This window comes from Vitis riparia, chromosome 19 (genome assembly GCF_004353265.1).
Source record: "Vitis riparia cultivar Riparia Gloire de Montpellier isolate 1030 chromosome 19, EGFV_Vit.rip_1.0, whole genome shotgun sequence".
NCBI classification, from domain to species: Eukaryota; Viridiplantae; Streptophyta; class Magnoliopsida; order Vitales; family Vitaceae; genus Vitis; species Vitis riparia.
In genome coordinates this window covers 16,525,066-16,547,723 of record NC_048449.1, presented here as the reverse complement: position 1 = coordinate 16,547,723, position 22,658 = coordinate 16,525,066, and the positions used below count along the sequence as shown (strand labels likewise).

Genomic DNA, 22,658 nt, shown 5'->3' with positions numbered 1-22,658 from the left:
CTAATGCTCTTTTCTGGTTTTTTCCTGGCCAACGAACGATTGTAATCTCCAAAAAATAACATCACTACCTTAAAGTTTTAACCCAAATCAAGTACAAACAAATAAATACCTGCTACTTCCCAGCTTGCATTGTTTACTTTTGGCAACAAAAACCGTAAGTTAGTGATTACTCAGTAAGTTAAATAAGAAAAAACCTATCTTAAGATGAACGATGATAACAGGTGGTGAATCCATTTCCAAGAATTAATGCAACAAGTTTCAACAGGCCTTGTTTCCCCAGATAGGGAAAACGCATGCTACAACATCATCAGCTTCAAACAGTAACAACTACAGAGATATCGATGTTACCGTTCAATCTTCATGACAGACCAAAGCAGCAGAGAATTCCCACCAGAACAAACATCATATAATGGCTGGGAAATATTTCCTTTACAGCAAGCTATGGGCTACTATTACTTCCAACATAAAATCCGCTTATTTTAGTAAGCTAAGCTATTGAAATTTGAAACATGCATTTTCCGTCAGGAAATACCTTCCATAGATATAAATGGACTCCAGGAAGGAAGATCTGCCACTTTACAGTTGTTACAGTAATTTCAAAAGAGAATTAAGAATATCCATTTCTTTGGGTGTTAATATAAGATGCACATGCCCCATTCAACTTAGCATTGAAAGGGAAAAAATTGAGGCATGGCTTGTACCTACTAAGTTATCTACTTAGTTTGACTACCCATCAATTAGAGTTTACAACAACCAGATGTTCTAACAAAAGTATCTTTTGGGTTACTCCCATATTTTACAGACATGCCACAGTTGCAATCAGAAGGGAATTCGGTTGAAACACTGACCTGTTTCAAATTCTCTCCTTTCCATGTTTTATCAGGTTGGGTTGGCAAATATGAGTCCAAAACATACCCCTTCTTCTCCTGCACATACCTTGTCTCCAGCTTACCATTTGACAACATTCTACAGGAGACAGCATTGCCTGAGGCGTATTCTGGCATATATGAGGTATTGAAGATTGAGGAGATAGGATCTACATTGCATGTTTCAGCATAATCTACAGTACTGAAAGAATCTCTAGTACTCTCAGTGGTAAAAGATGCCTCATCAGAGCTTGTAAAAAGGGACCAATCACTAGATGGAGCATCTGAGAACTCCTGGCTGATTGGCTCAACATAAGTCCTGTTCCCATTCCGGCCATTCCTAAGAATTCCATTAGAGGTGGCGCTGCTAAAGCCTGGTGCAACCTCTCGTTTGGGGTTTGATGGCTCTCGGCCAACAAAGTCACCTCTGGGTTTGCTCCTTGAGGATTTATGTGTCTTGGAAGAGCAGTGCTTTGCAGAGGCTGGAGCTTGCTGCTGGATAGCTTTAATAGGAAAAGCTCTTGGAGGCCGGGGCCAAGACCTACAAGAGATTTGTAACACTTCAAAGCCTGGGGGGTGTTAAGCATGAATACAGGGAAAACGAAAATTTGAAGTGACAAACTAGACGTGATGTGTCCTTAGCAATGTGATATAAGACATGGGTATCCACAATCAACAATGTAACATTAGGAAAATTAAAAAGAAAAAGAAAAAGAAAAAGAAACAAATAACATCTTAACTCTAAAAGAAGTCCATGTTCCCAAAACAGAACCTGCCTTTGCATCACATACAGAAAAAAAAGTGCTTTTAGGTAGGAGAAAGACCTAATTTATATGGTTTGAAATCTCACTCCATCACTATGGGTATCTGCGTCTATTCAGTTCTCACTATTCCTAAGACAGAATCCCACATCATTATATTTTGGGAATGTTTAGTCTTCAAAATTACATAGACAAATTTAGTTGAAACTAGAGCAGCATCAATAAGTGTGACTATTTTAACACGACTCGGTAACATGTCATGAATTTTAGCATGTTTGGGTTAGGCATAATCATGTTCGTATTATAGTCGTATCAACCTATAAAAGTCATTTAACAAATAGGTCATACTCAGGTTTGACTGTTCAACCTGTCAATCCCATTTACTTAATCATGTTTAAACAACCTGTTTATAACCCAATTCATTTATGACCCCATTTAACCCATATAAATTTATGAGTTTTTACATTTAAAAATTAAATTTAAAATTTAAAAACAGCTAAAAATATTTTTAAAATAATATTCTATAAATTTTAAATCTTAAAGATTTAGATGAGTAGAGATTGTATGAACATGTTTAATAGGTTAAAATCGAGTTAATAAATTACAATATCAATTCATATATAATTCAACCTAACCTATTTATTAAATGAGTAATGTTGTGTTATTCTTATAATAAATGGACCATATTCGTATGAGATCATTCTGACACAATTATTAAATAGGTTGTATTCGAGATCAGTAAATTTTCAGTATTTCATACCTCAACATGACACAAACCCAACACAACACTACTCATTGTCATCCATAAATATCAATGACAATTGGAAAATAAGAGAAGAAATGCAACAAAATAACTAAATTTTTACCTCATATAAAATAAGATATACGCTCCTTCTGACATCACCTGATTCATTGACACTGGCTGAACCTATTAATGACACAGGATAGAATTTTAGAATCCCTATCATCAAATGAAGAAATTAAAATTTTAAAAAGAAATGAAAATTTAAAATGTCAAAAATGGAATTCAACTTGTTGGATGTTAAAATCTACATCCCATTGCAAGAAACCACATCAATAAGTATAGACTTGAAAGGAATAAACCAGAAGACCCAACACCATATCCACCCCAAGTGAATAAATCAATTTTACATTAATGTTATATACCCATAAGCAAAATCATTCACACAATTACCATGTCACTGACAATTAATTAGCATAGATGGTAATGACTTGAGAAAATTGAGGCAAGAACAATCCATATTAGCTTGGTGCAGCCTTAGCTCATCCTCTGGGCTAGCTTTGCTAAGTTTACACAGAACAATTAGAAATGATAATTCCTCTGAGCATCCTACTAGTCATGGTGATGAAAATTATTTGATGGACCTATAAGAGAAGTTGAATTTTGGGGGAAAAAATTAGCACTAAAATGATAAACGATTCATTTTCTTTTAATGAATTTTATGGTTTTTCCTATTATTTTATCCTTATGTGACTCTATTAGCATTTCGATGAATTTTGAGTTTTAATTTTATTTTATTTTTTAAAATGAATAAGTTTGGGCTTATGCTTCATTCTACCTCGAGGCCTACACCTTACTCATTTAGAAAAAAAACCTCAAGGCTGCTTTTAGCCTTTCAACATATTAGGTGTTGTCCTAGTGAAGGTTGACTTATGATAAAGTTGTAAGGTTTGTATTTCTTTAATAGACTCTAAAATATTATGTCCTAAAAACACAATTCATGTGTGTAGATGGGCAAGAGAGAGAATAACGTTTATCTCAACTCTTAATAGAAAAGCCTAACCCAAAAGAAGAATTAGATATCCCATCATGTCAAAATTAAATAGAAACTAGTCTATCCAAAAAAAAAAAATTAAATACAAACTAAGCATGTGAGGATAGCAGATATGCTTTAATAATTTTGAACAAAAAGCCAACAGACACAAAAGAACCAAAGATATACTAACCAAATTCATTAACAGCTAGAATTTATTAATAAAGTTCCGTCCATTGTAAACAAATAAGGAAAAGCGGGAAAACAGCAAGCATTTAGAACTTGGCTTCAGCATACACTATCAATCTAGAATCCATAAATCAGACGTAATTCACAAATTCCTCTAATCCATCACTGAAACTATTGTGAGGAAAAAGATTTACCTCAGCATCATCTACCCTGAACCAATTGCCTTGCAAATCTTTCACATACGCCACGTAATGTCCAGAAAAGGATGCATTTAGTGTATCCATATGCACAACAACAGCATACAGCATGTAAAGTGGAGGAACATCATATGTCCCAGTCATGAATGGGATCATATCTAGCATGTCAGGGAAAGTAATACACTTGTTTATCTTTCCATATCTTCCCTCCTGAACAAGAAATAACTCAATTAAGAAGTCCGATAATTACAAAAATTAAAGGCAGTAGATGCAGACAACAATATTTATCAGGAAACTTCTCAACCACAGAATTATCTTGAGCAGAGAAAAAACAATTTTAAGGCATGAGAGGACTAGGGTACTGTATCTTGATATGGGCTTGCCTTAAGCTGAGTTGTTCTAAGTCTACCTCGGTTTGGAAGTTACAAGAAATTCCCCATAATGAATTACTCATATAGTATGAAAGTAACTTGCAAACCAACAAACAAAGATTCAAACCTGATTTTCTGTATTTCAACCAAGATACCAAACCTTGAAGTTTCTCAAACCTCAATGACCGTCAAAGGACCCTAAAAAATGTATAACAGGACTCACTCTCTGGCAGCCTGGGTAATTTAGTAATACCTGAAATCTCTTCAAGACAATTGTCAGGATGTTGGGAGCTTCATGTATGCTCAGCTGCTTTCTTGCTCGAACATATGTAGTACACCTTTTATCAAAATGTATGAAAATCTAGTAAGTAAATTGAGGCTACACTTCAAACTTGCAGAATCTCTAAGATATGGGATGGGACCATAAATGCTAATATAAGGCCATCAAACCTTCTACATCGATACATATTTTCTCCATCCAAATCCTCAGGAGTTGTAAATTGAGTGAGTGCATCTTCCAATGACTCAACCCACCCAAATATCTCCAAGGTAAGATCCATTATGTTTTCATATCTTTCTGACTCGAGATGACATCGCAGGCACTTGACCTGGTTACACTGAAATTGATTAGCTTTTTATAATAATGGTAATAATAATAATAGTAATAATGGCAGCACCATCATGCCATGAGATATTTCACAACTCAAGAGACCTTAAAGATTAAGCATAAGTTGCAGGACTGCAAACAAAAATTGATCACCTTGGATCTAAGCCTCCCACCAAAAGTATGTTGTATAAAGGTTGTTTCTTGCAGTCTGGCATCAACTTCCCTTTCACCACCCAGTTTCTCCAAGCATATAGATTGCATTGATGTTACTAGAAGCCTGCATAAAAATAGGATTGGAAGAATCATGAAGTTAAAAATGAAAAGAAGAGAAGCATCATTTCTTTTCTTTGATAGATAGTGCAAGTTCAGTTTGATATGTAAAAGTTTCTTTAACTATAACGAAAACAAGATGAAAATGAGGCATTTTCATAAAGGAAAATAAATAAAATAAAAACTTCTTGACTGACCTTAAAAATTCATGTGCATCTTCCTGACTTCCATCACCAATCTGGCAATTAATACTCCTCATATGCGAAAGGATTCTACTTGGAGAAAGAGGGCCTCCACTCTCTCTCAACATCATTACATGTTTCTCAAGTTCACACATAAGGCACCAATTTGTCACACAACCTAACATGCAGATAACAAATAAGAGATAGTCATGCAGGCACCTGAAAAAGTTAGCAGGACATATCACATAAAATTAACAAAGGGAAAAATGAAAGAACGCACAAGTTCTTGAATGTGATCTCTGAAGCAAATAAATGATGAGAGGCTTTGTGCAGGTTAAACACTGCAAAACAGCATTAGCGTAGCAACTGCAAAATAAAAAATAAATAAATAAGAAATCACTAAAATATAATGTCCAGGTGCTAGGGAATAATACAGCCACCTAAAAACATCTTTTCCTAAACTAGAGCCACCTATGACTTGTATTCACATATAATAAGAGTGAGCTCTTTCAAAGATTAGGTATAAAGCTGTTTGTATCACCATGAATTTATATAGTTCATTTTCTTCAAATGCTTATATCCTTTGTTCTTTTAAGACAAAACAGCTTAATCTCTATGATAAGAAAAATAAAAGCATGAAATTAGAGGCAGGTCATAAGATTGATGACCTCATCTGGAAGCAGTCTCACACAAATTTACAATGGGCTACTCACTTGAGTTTTAACTTTATGGTGATTAGACTGCATTAAATTTCTAATATGATAGTTTTTGTTTTTTGTGTTCCTAATAAAGGCTGTGCCAAAAGCCCATTACTTCCTTTCTATTTTGATCCCGTTCCTAGGTTTGTAACCAAGGAAGAAAAAAGCAACAAGCGGTAACCATACCTGTTCCCGCAATTCAAAAGGCCCCTAGGTGATATGTTGAAAACTTCGCACTGAAAGAATCTTACAAATTCTTCATAAGGAAATAGCATCTGAGACATTAAAGAGCAGACCAGGACTGAGACTTGCAATTGAGTCCAAAAACTTCAAGTAAAAAGAATAGAATTCATGCAATTCCATCAAGAAGCAAAGAATGTAATTGCCACTTAAGTGGAAATGCATGTAATTAATTAGAAACTGACCTTTATTTTCTTATGTATATCACTGCTTTCTTCTGAGGCATCCTGCTTGGGGGGTTTTAGAGGCTTCCTTAGACCCATCATCTTCATAAATCCCATGCTTGTAACCTCATTGTTTCCTGGCACAAGGATGGGAGTAGAATCACTCATTCTAGTTGCTTCTGCATCACAAAATATGGAATCAGAGGAGATAAGAAAGAGTAGGAGGTAACCATACATTCATATGGATCATGATTTAAATTTGCTTGACTTGCCTGCAGTTTGACCCTTTCTCTCTATTTCTGAGCATGTTTCTTCTCTCGATAGTTTCATTGATGCTTTTGGTGATTTGGTTGTTTTAGTTCCTAATGTGTGCAATGCAGTCTTGGATTTACCACTTCTTTTGATTGAGGTTATTCCAGGGGAACAGTTTGGCTCCCCTGTTTCATCATTAGCAGTTATTCCCTCTCTATGTAAATTTCCTCCACAAGAAATATGGTCCCTTTCAATTTCACATCCATTAGTGCCATTTTTTTCTGAACAGGAACTTGAGATGCCATAGTTGCTTCTTGGTTCAAATACATTTCCATTTTGATTTTGCAACTTATGACGTTCATGCATTGAACTGGAGGTATGTCCACGAGCAAATGCAGTAGGAGCACTAAAATTATATTTTTTATACATTTCCTCTTCTGATACAACAGAGTCACAGTTTCCTAACTGCAGCAAACATAAAGTAAAATTTTCAGAAATTACATCATCATTTGGGAATAGCCAATATATATATATAGGCAAAAACATATATTATATATTGAAATAACAGGCTTAAAGGGTAAGAACCTTTTGTCTTGTGTATGCCTCCTTTAATGAAATATCGTCAGAAGAGGTTATGCTGGTATTGCTACTAGTAGAGACCTCTTCAGTAGAACCACATATGGCTACATCCTCTTTCTTCAGAATTTCTCTGCTGGATTTTCGGGAAACCCACTTGTCTCCAGTTCTTCTCTCCATCATGGTAATTTGAGATGTATCAATGCTGGAACAAGCATTGGTGGCAGGCACGCCAGTGCTGAATGAAGGATTAATTATATTACCTGAAGCTTTCTCCAGCACAGTCTGCTTGATACCAGAACCATAGAACTGTGAGTTCATGCTGTCATTAACTGAGACCCTCTCATGAACAGATTCTTCAATTGCAGCAGCCTTAAGAGATGTAATGGAGCTGTGGGTTTCTAATTGCTGGCACTCTTCCTTATGAACTTGCCTCCAGTGAATTATTTGGCACTTCCCAGAACTGTATACAGGTTTTGTTTTTGAAAATTAATGAGAGAACTTTACAAAGTTATAGGTTATGTTGTGCCACATGTTCATAATGTTATGCATGGAGGAGAAATCCCTTTCCACATGCATCAATTCTCTTTCATACTTATAATGCTAAAATATTACTAAGAAGGCAATTAAACAATTAAAAAGCTTTCTAGGATTAAAATCAATCAGCCTATATAACTTTCATAAAAATAATTGCAAGTGTGGTTTTAGTTTCCTTTGTTGTCTCTAATAACCACTGGCTTTGAAGTATACAATACTTAACACGATGTTTAAACATTGTATACATATTTTTGGCGCAAAACAGACATGAACTTTTGGAAATAACCAAAATGCATGTAAACCTTGATTCTGAATACACTCATCATAGTTGACCACATGGATGCCTGAACCAATCATTCAATATCCACCTGGAAATGACAGCCTGTATGACTTGCCAAGCAATATAACTGACATCATTCTTTCTTTGAAAAAAAAAAAAAGAGTAAAGTCTCCTGTTATTTGTACCAAGAGTTCAAAAAAGAAAAGAAAACAAGAAACAAAAAATACATGGTTCCCCAGAAATTCTTTCATTAAGTCCCATGATAATATCCTTAATATGTTAATAGTACTACAATCTCAGCAAACCCTCAGCCTAACTATTTGGCATCCATACATAAGAATGAGTTTCCTTTCCAATTTTTTTATTTTTTAATCAGGAACAACCATTTGGTTTCATGTTCACAAGGGTGAGAGCAAAGATTGTATTTTGCAGTCAACTAAACCCCCATCATTCCTGTACTTTTTCTAGACAAATCTAATCAGGGTTCAAAATCTAGGTCGAGACTAGTACAACTCGGTGGAGCATATCTGCCTCGGCCGCACCCGGTATCGACTAATAACCAAGTTAATATTTTGCTGACTCATGAATCATCTCTATTGAATTGGAGATCGGTGCGCCTCAAGACCTCTCGAGTCAATGACCGATACTGAGCTATTTGGTTAATGGGAGATAAAAAAAACATTGATATCGGAGAGAAAAACAGTGGAGAAGTGAAGAACTTTGGAAGGAGAGTTTGGAGCCTTGGTTTGCATATTCATCCTTCATACTTACTTGAGCTTTTGCATCTTTGTATGGCCGATTTATCTTCAGTTTAAAGCCTTAAAATTTAAGAGAAGATGTAGGAAGTTGTTGGATGAGGTAAAATGTACATTATGTAGAGAAGATGAAATGGGTATTTTGCACAGAAATTGGTATTGTGCAGAGAAAGGGACCGAATGTTTGACTAGGAATATGGGTTTTTAAATGGTGATAGGTATTTGGGTCATTTGACAACATTTGTATTTAAATAGATAATTGGGATTAAATGAAATAAAGAATAATATTTATGTTTATATGAAATAAAGAGGTTATAAATATTAATATAAAAATTGAAATTAGGTATAGAAGTATTAAAAAATATATTTAATTTTTAAATTTATTTATTTAAATAAAAATAAACTTAATAAAAATTATTTTTTTATAATTGTTTTATTTAGAATATATTTGATAGGAAAAATGATGTTTATATTTTAAAAGATGATGCATGGTTGTATCTTTTAATAGTTGAAAATATTTTTAAAAAAATTCAAAATATCTAATTTAAATAAATCCCTTTTTATTATTTTTATCTAACATTTAGTCACTTTATGAATAATGTTATGCATATGTATATATACACCACAAAAATAAATACAATCAGCTGCAGAAGGTTGGGATGTGTTGACACAGTTGCAGAGGCTTACAGCATATAAGAGAAGAATAAAGCTTCACCATGAATGTAGCCTTTGAGATCTTAAATGCTGAAGGAATGATGTTTGTATAGCTTTATATCTATAATTTAAAAGAGCTTTACTATGCTCATTGGCTTGTAGTTCGTGGGCGTAAATGATGAGCATAGGTTTGAGCGACAAAATCTTGTAGAGCTTTGGGATTGTTAGTCCATTGGATTGAAGAAAGTTCTTCAGGGATGAAGCTTCAATTATCTCTCTTCCAAGTTGTGCTGATGACACTTCTGAGCTTAGGCTATTTATAGAGGTTGATAATAGAGTTTCTTGATAAACATCTTCATTAATGATTATCCCTTGATGTATCTTTTGTGGGGATAAATATATTTAGATAAACTATATATATATATAGTTTGTTTAATTGTACTTATTTTTGTGATAATTTTAAAAATTGTTTTACAATTTTTGGAGTTCTTAAATTAGAATATTTTATGTAGTGCTCGATATCAATTCCTAGAGCCAAGACCGGTGTGCCTCGGGACCTCCTAAGTCAATGACTAATACCATGACTTTGAACCATATTTCTAATCAACAATTTGAATAGATACGAAAAACTATCAAACATTTCCAAGATAACGATTCAATCATTAACCAAAAGACTCTAGAGAAGCAAGAAGTAAAAGCCAATATCAAGTTTAACACAGACAATCAACTTCAGCTACCATGTCCAAAAATAATATTAGAAAATTTCACACAATTTCCCAACTATCTTTTATTATAGACAATAAGAATATTAACAAGCACCAAGAGAACAATGGTCCAAGGTGCACAGGACATATACAAAGAATGCTACAAGATCAACAAAACCCCCATCACTTAGCAAGAGCCCTACCAATCAACAAATATGATAAATACTTTTAGCCTTCATCTTTGTACAACTTTAACCCCCAAAAGAGGGTAATAAAAAAAGACTCTTAAGAACATGGACCTCGTTTTTCAAAAGACCTTCAATTGCTCTCATTTTAATCAGTCCAAAAAATGCACAACAAAGCAAATCTTCAAACCTTCCTACCAAGGAGACATACAAACTTAGAAGTGTTTCTTTGACAATAGAAAAAACTTAAGAAATGTCAAAGAAAGAGAAGAGCAACTACCAAATAAGCTTTGTCTTGGCATAATGAAACAAAATATAATCAATTGATTCTTCTTCGACTTTATAAAGGAAGCATCTCTTAAACAAGTCCACCCTCTTTTATGAAGTTGATCTAGAGTCAAAACCTTTCCCCAACAAGCCTTCCATGAAAACAAGCTTACTTTAATGGAAGCCACGAGTGCTAAACGACCCACATTGGAAAGTGATTTAATTCCTTGTCTCCAAGGCCACATAACAAACTTCATGGAGAAGGAATCATTTCTCAATTCCATCCACACTACCCTATCCTCCTTTTTATTCAATACCTTGCCTTGAATTCTAGAGAAGAGTTACTCCATATCATCCAACTCCTAATCATTTAGATTTCTAGAAAAGCGCGGTTTCCAATGCCACCCAAGCCTCTTTTGATGAGGCTAAACCAAACAAAGATGGAAAAGAACCACTGAAAGGCTCCTCCCCGGATCACCTATCCTTCCAAAACTTCACCCTTCCTCCCATTCTCTATATGAAATGAAATTTTACTATAAAAGAAATCTCAATCATGCCTAATAACTTTTCATAACCCAACACCATACCCATCTCTCACATCATAAGACCACCACCACCCTTCTTCCTCCCCATATTTTCAACTTATGACCTATCTCCATAGGGCTCCTCTTTTTGATGCACAATGTTAACTCGGCTTTGCCTAAAAGAGCCCTATTAAACAAAGAAAGACTTCTAACACCCAAACCTCCCTTTCTTTGTTCCATGCAAACATTTTCCCAGCTATCCCTTGCTATTCTACATTTTGTTGTACTTACTTTAGTTAAAGTCACTTGAGAGATTTTAGGACATATAGGACACTATGAGAATGCTAATCAAATCAAACGAAGATTGGATTCCTAGTAGTTTGCTTAAGGATCTTATTTTGATCATGTCAACTCTATAAATGACAAAAAAAAAAATGATAGATATATAAATGAAAATTTATAGTTGTGTAGAGTATCTATACTTCAATGAACAGAATAATGGGCACCAAAAAGTAGGTAGCGTTTGTAAAGTTGAGACAAATGAGGATGCTAAAATACAATAACGGTGGCCCCATACAGACAGGCTTAGGGTATGAAATATTAAGGAAAACAAAGAAGTAGCATCAACAAGTCCTCAAATTGCTAGCCTCTATTGCATAGACATGCAAATGCTTAAAAACCGATGGAGATGCGACAAAGATACCTATACATGCATATATGAATGGTAAGAATACCAACTCTACATATACATGCTTAGATCCCTAGCAATACAAGAAAGCAGCATAATCTTGCATTGGTTGGGGGACGAAGCCTAACACTTTGTCTAGCTTGCTAATGCCTCATTTGGAGAACGTATAAGGGAACAAAATGAATTAGTCTTTAAGCACACAATCTGCAACGAGCATTTAGAGATTAATAAAAGAAAATAGTTTGATAGCATGCAAAAGAGACAAGCTGAAAATTGTTGACACACAGGATATTAAATTTAAAAGTGGAAATCGTAATGTTTTGCACTCCTCCAGCATGTAAAAGGGATTAAAACCCACCAGGAATTTATGAATAATACAAAACATCACAATTAGACAATCTTCACTTTCAGACCTTACAGGACAATTTTCAGTCACAAGGTCTAATGTAGGGTAGATTGAACTCGGGGCAGTCAAATAAGAAGAAATAGCAATAGAACAGTTGACTGTGGTATAGACAGATATGGGGAATGCACTAATGAGAAAAAGGTGAAGAAAATGAAAGTCAAGCAAGAGGGAGAAATGAGAAGGAAGTCACCAAAAAGGAGGGCATGAATCAACTTACAAGCCTCCTGAATGCAGAAGATGGCACAAAGGATTGTAGAGTAAGCTTGCAAACTTCAATTCATACAAAAAAGAGAGGATGAAAGGAGTTGAAAGGAATAGGGGAGGCAATGGACCAGTGTATTTGGATAACCAACAGTGGCCCACAACTATTAGGGGTGGGTAGGGGTAAAGAAAAGATGGAGTAGGGATGGTTAGGAAGAAATGGGATGACCAAGCTCAGGTCCACCAAGATAGGTATTGCACTGGCCTCCTTGAAATGCCCTGGGATCTAACGTTATTTTACAATGCTACCCTTGAATTTGCTATTAATCACAAAAACCCCATTATGTTTACCATTTTACACAACCCCAATCCTCACCCCTCATGTCTTCCTTCACAAGTAGTCACCTCATTTCTTCATATCCTCCTTCCTCACCCACCATTTTACACCATGTTTCAGCCCCTTCTCCAATCGGTCACCCACAAATTGGCCACTCGATTTCTTCCATCTGCCTTTTTATTTATTTATTTATATATTTCTTTATTTATTTTGTTCACTCAAACCCAGTGTAACATTGTTTAATCTCTTTTTATTATTATTATTTGTTTGGATTGATTGGACTGTGAATTTCTCTCTATTTTTCTCCTTTCTAAGACAAGTTTTGTTGGGAAAATTAGGAGTGAGGTCTTTAGGTGTTTTCAGTTTATTTCATAATCGATCTTTCTGCAAGTACTTTCCAAATTCCCACAGTGGAATTGTGCTTTTCTTTTGTGCGATTTTTTCCCTGTTTTATTTCATCTTCAATCTTTTTGGAAATCATTCATTGAGCCCATTTGAGTTTTTTAAATATCTAATATCTTTGTACTCAATTTGATTGGGTTAATTGGATTTACATGAAGATTATGGTTTTTTTCGTCATTTGGATATACTCAATTTCTTTTTTTCGTCTTTCTACTCAATTTATTTTTTTGTTTTTTTTTTTTCCATTTTTTTTTTCTGTGATTGTCTATCAAAAAAAAATATGTAAGAACTCTTAGAGACTTATCTTAAAAAAATAATGGTTTTAAAAAATTGTTTAAAAAAATGAGGTATTAAAAAAATTTTACTACCTCAAATTTTAAAATTTTTAAAAGTGATTTTTAAGAATATAAGATAAATTCATACATTTTATATAAGATCTCTTACATTTTATATACAACTTACTACTATTTTTTGTTTTTAAAAACAAAAATTAGAAAGTGTAATCTAAATGGGCACTTAGTATTCCTTTTAGTTTTCTTCTTTCTTGTTTTTCTTTATTTTTTTCCCCAAACAAACAGATTTTATTTTCTTTCGAAATAAACAGCTTGTAGGGCACCCAATTTGTGCAGATCTTTTACCCATATCCTGACTCAACCTACCCACCATGTACTGATAGGGATGGTAATTGGATTTCTACCCTGCCTCAGGTTTGAGCTGGGATAGGTCGCACCATCTCTCATTAGGCACAGAGACAGAAGAGGAAAAACCTTGTCCCAAACCCATCCCCATGGACATTTTTAGAAAAGGAGGAGACAAGAAGGGAACAGAAGAGAAAGAAAAAGAGTAAGATATGAGCACCTGCCAAAAGTCTTCTCAAGTCATGTGCTATGTGGAAGCAAAGGTAAAGCCCACAAAAAGAGGAGAGTGGTATATAGCCTTAAAAAAAAAAAAAAAAAAAAAGACGAGTAGTATTACAGTGAAGTCATGCTGGTGATCTAAATATTTAGCTGATAACATGCACTTTGTGCACATCATAAAGTAATTTGAACTAATAAACTAACATCTTAACTTAATGTAAATAAAATCCAAAGTAGTAACTACATGGAAAGGGTTCCTAAAAGGAAATCATCCAGAATAGAAAGTGGACCAAGTAAAAATCCTAAGCTAAATCAAATTGCCCCATGTGAGAAGTCAAGCCTGTTGAGTAAACCACTGATATCTGTTGGAAAAGGTGCTCACTGTCACAAGTCTCCCTCATCAATCCACATACAATCTGTTCTTGACCTTCCATCAGCCTAGGTACATTCAAAATGTGATCCTCAGCATGTCTTTGCGGGCAATGCCCTTGATGTCCCAAATATAATCCTCTGTGGGCTTTGCAATCTCAGCGGAAGATAAATAAGTTCCACTAGTATAAGCAGATTTTATTTTTTTTAATTGAAAAATGAAGCAATATTGAAAACCTAGGAGATATTCAATGAGGCTAACTTCTCAAGAATTCAATAAAGTGTGAACTTTCTCCAACTAAACTTGCCATGAGATCCAACCCCAAATGGCTCTCAACAAGAGTATACCTTATTCAAGTACCCTAGCAACAACGATTGCTCTCTTCTTTGCTCATACACTGCATTCTTTAGTTGGCAAGCTTATCTCACAGCTACTTCTCACTACACCTCTTTTATTGCAACTCCTAAGGTAAGATATTGCAATAGATGGTTCCAAATGAGAATTTCAGCTTGACCTATTAATAAATCAAATATTTACAAATTCAGCATGTGGCAAGATCAGGTACCTTCAGTTTTGATATCTATTGCCAGCTGGAAATCCCTAGAAATATCCCAACCAATGATTGGCCACTTCTGTTTATCCATCAGATTAGAGATGATAACTACTAGACTAAAAATAGCCCAAGCTAGGGTCACTAACTCCATACAGATACAGCTTCCCTAAAGAATAACTCAACAATATAAGATGCACAATCCATCAGAAGTTTTCCAGTGCAAAATAAATTGAGCCGTCTTCAAATGTCTACCAACAAAATGTATGTAAAAAAACCTCCTACCAGTTTTCAGGGAAACCCATCAAAGCAAAAATTCATCATCAATAACATAAGATGCAGAAGGATCACACTTGTAGACAAACAAGACTGCCAGATAGGAACAAAGAATGAATCAATGATGTATAGGCCCTCAAGAGAATCCAATGAAACTACCAGTCTCATAACCCAAGCAGGTATATTTGTCTACTCAATGCAACAGCCATGCAATTTCAGACCCTTAAGTTAATTCTAAAAGCCTAAAATGGAAGTGCATTCCTCTAAAAGCAAGAAGCACTTGGTGTGTTGCTTTTTCGTAGTATGCACTTAGATCAAACCCTAGATCTAGGCAATCCAAGCCTCTCCTCCACAAAAGTTGTGATTCCAACCCTAGTTAGAGGGGTTTTGGAGATTATTTTGAAGACATTGGGCCACTGGCCTTTGTCTTCCCCTACTTTTCTTTTCCCCTTCATCTTTTTTCCTTCCCCTTTCACCTTTCTTTTAGATAGCTTCCATTGATGATCATGAGCTTTTTTTTATAAGCAATGGTAAGATACATATTAATAGAAAGAGCTATATACCAAGGCAGGCAGGTTGTATACAAAGGGAAAACAAAGGATAAAGCCCGGAAGAGGGGAAAACACAAAAAAGTGTTGCCTCTATCATCTAGATCTCATCCAATCTATAAAATCGATTAAAGGCATTGATTTTTCTACCATTATCCTAACCCATAACAACAAACTTTTAACAAAGGAGCTCTTCAATGATTGAGTCGATTGCTCCACATTTTCAAAGGCTCTTTGGTTTCATTCTTTCCACGAAGTCCAAAAAATATGCAACAAGACGGCTCTCCAAACTTTTCTTATGCTTTCTTCCCACAAAGAATGTCATGCCAACTTAAGAGGGTCTCCCTAACTGAAAAAGGAAGGACCCAAGCAACTCTAAATAAAGAAAATAGCAAGTGTCATAACTCCCTAGCCTTACAATAATGAAGAAAGATATGATCAATAGATTTCATCTCACTTTCACAAAGGCCACAAGGACTACATTGTACTTCCACTAGGTAAGTTATCCCCTCTTTCACCCTTCTCACTGCATATACCTTTCCTCATTCAACATTCTTGCTTTTGTTTGCTATTTTCTTACCATCAATCTAACTCCACAACTCTTTGGCTACCTTTATGACACAAAATCATAAAATTTCTAGCACTATACAATTTTCTTGGGTTATAGAATGAGATGAAAAAATTAAAAAATGTCAGTGAAAAAAAATATTTTTGATAATCACACTAAGGTTGCTAGGCAGCCACACTAAGGTTGCTAGGCAGCCACACTAAGGTTTTAGGCAATCACACTTACGGTTTGTTAAGTTATCCCACTAAGGGAGAAGGCAATCACATCCTTAAAGGAAGCATAATTGATGCTGAAAATTTTATTAAAATGCTCCTCTTCCACTTTGACAGGCTACATAGGTATGTATAGACTCTTATGACCTTACCTAATAGGAAAACCTTTTTAATTCCTTATCTTTCCTTGTCAGAATAGGAAAAGATGTAGGCAAGGAATATTGTCAAAAAACTAAAAGAAACAAAAACTCTTCTAATATATATATAATAAGAAGATTAAAAGAAATAGAAATCTGACAAAAAGTCAATTGCTAACTAAAATATAAACTTACCAAACTAAAATAAAAACTTAAAATTAACAAACTAAAATAAAAACTTAAAATCAATTATGGCAAGTCCCCAGATTAACTTAAATCATCATTAGTATCTCAAATTACGCCTTAGGCATTGGAACTAGTCTTACCCCTTGTAAGTCTTCAAAAGCTATTTTCTGCGTTCTTTCTTAAACTTTCCAGCCCTATATCATTTACTTGGATTATAGGATAAAGTGGAAAGAATAGAAATGGCTAAAAATAAAAAAATACTTGACAGTCACACTTAAGGTTACCTAAGCAATCACATTGGGGAAGAAGCCAATCCCACTCTCAAAGAAAGCATAATAGATGCTGAAACTTTCATTAAAATTCTCCTCTTTCACTTTGAAAGACTACATAGGTATATGCAGTCGTCTCTTATGACCCTTAATAAGACAATTTTCCTAATTCCTTATCTTTCTTTGCAAAAATAGGAAAAGATATGGAAAAGGAATATTATTTAGGCCCACATGAAATAGAAAATTTTCTATTTTCTTAGACTAAAAATGGATAGAAACTTGATAAAAAGTCAACCACTAACCAAAATAGAAATTTAAAAAAGCAACTATGGCAAGCCCCAAGATGAATTTAAATCATCATCACTATCATAAATTAAGGCTTGGCCATTGGAACAAGTCTTTGAGCTTCTCTTGTAAGACTTCAAAGGATATTTCTAATGTTGTTCCCCATCTCTTTGATTCAATTTTAAACTTTTTTTTTTTTTTTTTTTTTTTGACAGGCAAAGCCATAGAAGAAGGATATATTAATAAGAACAAGGCGCCCAACAACCAACCCAAAACATACAAGAAGTATATAACAAGTGCCTATAGGCAAAAAACAAAAGAGAGGGGTACAAAAAACTCACCCACCCTCATCTAGAGCCCAACCAATCAAAAAAGTTGATTAAAGAATTAGGCCCTTCATCTATACACTACTTAGCCCAAGACCAAAAATTACAAACAAAAAAATATTTCAACCTTTGAATCAAAAACTCCTCATTTCAAAAGCAAACCTATTTCTTTCCTTCTAAATCATCCAAAAATGACACAAGGGGGCTGCTCTCCAAACCTTTCTTTGCTTCTAGCCCACAAACGAGCCATGCCACCCAAGAAGGACCTCTTTAACTGACGAAGGAAGAACCCACGACACACTAAAAAGGGTAAACAACAAATCCCACAAAACCTTGGCCTTGGTGCAGTGAATTAGAAGGTGATCAATAGACTCTTCAGCAGCACAAGAAATGCAGTGAGCAGCCCCTCTTCTTTAGTTGATCCAAAGTTAAAACTTTACCCTATGAAGCTTCCTAAACAAAAAAAACAACCTTAGAAGGAGCACAAGGGCTCCAAATAATGTTGTTCAGAAACGAGACTGTACTGCTGCCCTCCATAGTGCTATAAAAGGATTTAACAGAAAAAAATACCATCCTTAGCCTCTTTCCACCGTACCCTATCCTCCATGTTAGTGATCCCTATGGAGGGCAGCTCTAGAAATAGAATTTTTTTTTTTTTGATAAGAGCTCTAGAAATAGAATATGAGTCATAATATGTTAATTACAAGCTAAGATGAATTCTTAGAAGCCTCCAATTGTTTTCAGGGAGCCCATAACCATGTCTCCATGTAAGCTAGATCATCCCTCAATGACAAAGGAGGATCAAAAGTAGTGCAAGAGCCTCCCTCTCTCAAAGTAGAAAGACAAAACAAAAAGGAGAAATTAAGAAGGTGATAGCTGTATGACAAAGATATGAACGGTTAATTGAAGCCAATATGTAGTCATTCTGATGAGACCAGATGTAGTTAACTGCCAGCCTCTTAAGGGCGAAGTCTATATTGTCAAACCAGAAAGGTTCATTGATTTTTGAATTCTCAAGAATTCAAACCTGAGAGTAGGTAACAGACTTTTGCACGCACTAGTTGGAGGGGGGCTTGTTGAAATAGAGCCATCATATAGAGTTTTGTGATTATTAAAGGAGATTTATTAATGTGACCGGATCAGGTTTGAGTAATTTGATCCTCCCCGGTGAGTGAACCAAATTTAAATTTAAGAACTATTTTCCTAGTTATTACTAAAGAAATCTCTCATAAATTAATAGCACAGATTCCTCATTTCACTAATTGATAATTCAGTTGATGGAATCTTTCACCAAAACAAGCTTCCAAAGAGAATAGATCTTCTAAAAGCAATCTGAACGTGCTCAAAACATTTCATAAGACTCAATTGAAGCACAGTACGAAGCTCTATTGAAATTATTCAGAGTGTCAAGGATTGCCTTTTCATTAGACAGGGAGATTTATCTGATGCCACGTGGTGGACAGATAAAAGGCACAGTTCACTAGAAATGGACAACTGACATAAACCCCCTTTCAAGAATGAACTGATATTTTCACTCAGAATCAAATCTAAGTACACATAATATCTTCATGAAATTGACTTCTATAATTGAACATGCTATTCCGAATTGATGAGTTTTGTCCAAAATATTAGAATTATATTCAGAGTTTCAAATTGCACTTCCTTGCATTACTGCAACACCCCACTTCATCCTAAAAATTAAAATGAGAGAGAGAGAGAGAGAGAGAGAGAGAACATTATCAATGTATAAGAACTTTGACAAAAAATAACATATTTAAAACACACACACTCTTATATATAGACAATGATTAAAACAGGTTACAGTAGCCAAAAGGCAAGGAATAGGACATACCAATATCTAACAGACTTGCATCTGGAGCAGCGGGTTGTTGCTGGACCAAAGCATCTGGCGCATTCATGATTTCCACTCTTTGAAGAAGACACAAGAGGCATAACACTGGCAGCAGCCATTGCTTCTGCTTTAAAAGCTTCTTCAGCAGCCAGTTGAGCAAGCAAACTTACTCTCTTTTTCTTCTTTGTGACCTCACTCCATTTTCCAAGTAAAATGTAGGTAACCAGAGGAAATACAATCAAGAACAGAAAAAGGGCAGGTATATCAGCTTCCCTTGGCTCGAGCATGTCCCCACCAGCATACTCATGTCCAATTCTCAATCAAAGCCGTTTCCCAGAAGCTGGTCCCTTAGCTATATAAGTCCAGGAAAACTAAAATCAGAGTGCAGTAACATGGATCATGCTGCCTCACTCATGCCTGTCAGTTGTTCTGCATATATCTTGCAAACTAAGCTAGCAATCAATGAAAGAAAAAAAGAATACACAGTCCACCTAATTCTTTGATGACTTAGGAAACTTCCAAATAAACACAGGCAAATAAAATAGAAGAAGATTTTTTTCCAAAATTATAAGTTCTAACAGCAGCCCTTTACCTCATACGATAAGGGGCAAAAAATGGAAGTTTGTTTCTTTAGATACTTTCCTTCAAGGTAGTAAGTGCGAGGAAATCCAAATACCATTTACTTAAACGGGAGCAGATTTTCTTGCCTAAGGGGACAAGGAGTTCTAATTTTAGAGATGTGGTCATGAATAAAGCTCTCAGGTAAATTATTATGGAGGTAGAGAAGAGATTCCTTTGAAGAAATATTGTCTTCTCGAAATCTGAGGAAACAAATTTCAGTTAATGGCGCCATGAAGTTGGAGGAACCACGGTGTGGGCATATGGAATCATAATGGACAAGTTTCAAGGTGGGAAATAAAATGCAGGCATTGTCTTGCGTGAAACTTGACATGATGGAAAAATCTTTAAGGAATTGGAGATTCAATTTTTTCCAACTTTCGATTTTACTCCAACCTTCGATTTGCTAAGCCAGTAAACTGTGGTGATGACACTCTTCATCTTTAGCATAGCAATCATAGGATATTCGAAGAACATTTTTCTAAGCTTGTTGCATTCTAGGTTGTCTGTGGGAGCTGGGAGGCATTTGGATCTTTCTTCCGTATATTTGGTGAATTCGATGAATTTAGCACTTTGCCTAGACAACTGATTTGGTTAGCTAATGTTTTCTCTCTTTGCCTAGTACATACACATACTGCTCACTTGGAATTTGCCCAGTTCTCTTAACAGAGACTTTTATTCATCAGAAGAAAACCAAGTTCAGGTTGGGCTTGGGTTCATCCCAAAAGAAATCCATGCCACCAGAGTTAAACCCCAGGTGCGGGGAACTGGCCACAATCCCATTCACCTGTTGACATCTCCCAGCTTTTGGATTCATTTTTAATTCATCTACAAAAATTTGCTTCATTAATTTACGGTTTGTAGTTGCTCATACATCTTCTGTATCTTTTTGGAGTTCCACTGGATAAAAGAAAAATGAAAATTGTTGGGTCATTTCCTTCTTTGTGAGGTAAGTTCCAATTCCATCCACTGATATATCTTGAGTTTTCAACAAAACCCTCCAATAAAAGCTTGAGGGTACACAAACCGACCAATTCAAGTATCTCCATTTCAATAATACATAAAGACACATCATTCCAGCTCTCTAAGGACCATCCTTCCGTGAGAAAAAGGAAACAGAACCAAAACCTCCCCCATTTCAACAAACCAGTCACTGAAAATCAAAATTTTAAGACAGCCCCATCTCAAAAAGACTTCCCCTTTCACCATTAACACAGATTTCCGCAAAATGTCCCAGCAAACACCCACAAAATCTAGCACTCACCTGGGAAAAGGCAAACCTTCCCAGGGAAATTCACCATCAAAAACCAATTTCTTCCAAAACAAGAAATCATCAATGACAAAAAAACCCAGATGAAATCTAGCATTTCTAGACTGAGATTTAAACCCAAAAAAGCATATACATACACTCAAGCAGCGAAAATCAAAGAGACATCAGTTGTTGGTAAGAATCGTACCTCATGCAAAAGAAGAAACCCAAGGAAAACCCAACAGCACTTTCACCTTCTTCTTCCCAAATCCCGCAACAGATTCCTTGATTCCCTTGATGGCAAAAACCAACACTTCCCACCTCAAAGACTCGTTGAGTCGTTTCTCTCTCTCTCTCTCTTTCTGCTACATTCTCTTCACTTCACACTAAGCATCCTCCAACTTTAACATTTGGGAACTCTTGTGCCTGACTGCTCTGACCAAAAGCAGAGTACTAAGCCAAAAAATTAGCCACGTGGTGAGAAGCAATTTGTTGCCGGAGTGGGGCCTACTAACCGTACCGCCTGCGCAAAGATTCCAAACCAGCATGATTGGTTTTGAGCCATCGGATGTGTGGAATTTTGTGGGAACCGTACTTTGAAATTTTGGAACGTCATGGTGGTCAAAAGTTCTTGTGGTGGGACCCACCAGATGTGGTTCCAAATAATTTAACTGCTTGCCACGTGTTCGGACGTGATCAACCATGATGAGGCCTCGATTTAAAATGTCATATAAAAATAAATAAAAGTTTCACCTTTGACCGCTGTTAGCATATCATCCACCGTAGCTCCTATGATGTCTCTGCGCCCACACCATCCCCCCACCCCGCGCCAAAAAAAAAAAACATGCACTTGTATTAATTTATGTTGGCGATAAGCATGCTCTGATGTCATTGGTGTAACATCGTCATCTACTAGATTATTATTTTAAACCTTATCATTCAAATCAAACCATATGTTATTTTTTAATGTCGTATTCACTGTCTTTACAATGGCTACTGTAATCATTAAATTCATCACCACCTTCTCTTCATTTTAGGGCAGTCAATTTTTTTATTTTACTTTTCTTATACTTTCTTTATCATTGATATATGATTGCAAATATAAAGTTACTTAAAAATTCACAAGTGAATTAATTTTTCATATGATGCCTTTTCATATAGTCTAAGAGATGATTCATTAAAACATTCTTAAATTATATTCTACTTCATGCATTTTATACCTTTTCATATTGTCTAAGAGATGAATCAATAAAGTATTGGATTGTTA

General features: G+C 35.3%; 1 protein-coding gene across 1 annotated transcript; it reads right to left on the bottom strand.

The window, feature by feature from the left end:
* Positions 1-498: 498 nt before the first annotated feature.
* Positions 499-21,800, bottom strand: LOC117908466 (ubiquitin carboxyl-terminal hydrolase 15). The gene is made up of 14 exons (XM_034822064.1): positions 21,600-21,800; positions 19,525-19,876; positions 7,158-7,611; positions 6,593-7,037; positions 6,342-6,499; positions 6,103-6,191; positions 5,499-5,584; positions 5,234-5,396; positions 4,920-5,043; positions 4,610-4,767; positions 4,413-4,497; positions 3,786-3,998; positions 2,494-2,555; positions 499-1,407 (listed from the first exon to the last, which is right to left on the bottom strand). The coding sequence occupies exons 2-14, from the start codon at positions 19,809-19,811 to the stop codon at positions 738-740; spliced, it is 2,994 nt and encodes a 997-aa protein (XP_034677955.1). The 5' UTR covers positions 19,812-19,876; positions 21,600-21,800; the 3' UTR covers positions 499-737.
* Between the last annotated feature and the right edge of the window lie 858 nt (positions 21,801-22,658).

Excerpts from the sequence above, each read along its gene's own strand:
- LOC117908466 (XM_034822064.1), bottom strand. The coding sequence starts at position 19,811 with ATGCTCGAGCCAAGGGAAGCTGATATACCTGCCCTTTTTCTGTTCTTG. Across the intron at positions 7,612-19,524 it reads TGCAAGTCTGTTAGATATTG|TTCTGGGAAGTGCCAAATAA; the intron begins GTATGTCCTATT and ends ACCTGTATACAG. Across the intron at positions 4,768-4,919 it reads GTGGGAGGCTTAGATCCAAG|GTCAAGTGCCTGCGATGTCA; the intron begins GTGATCAATTTT and ends CAGTGTAACCAG.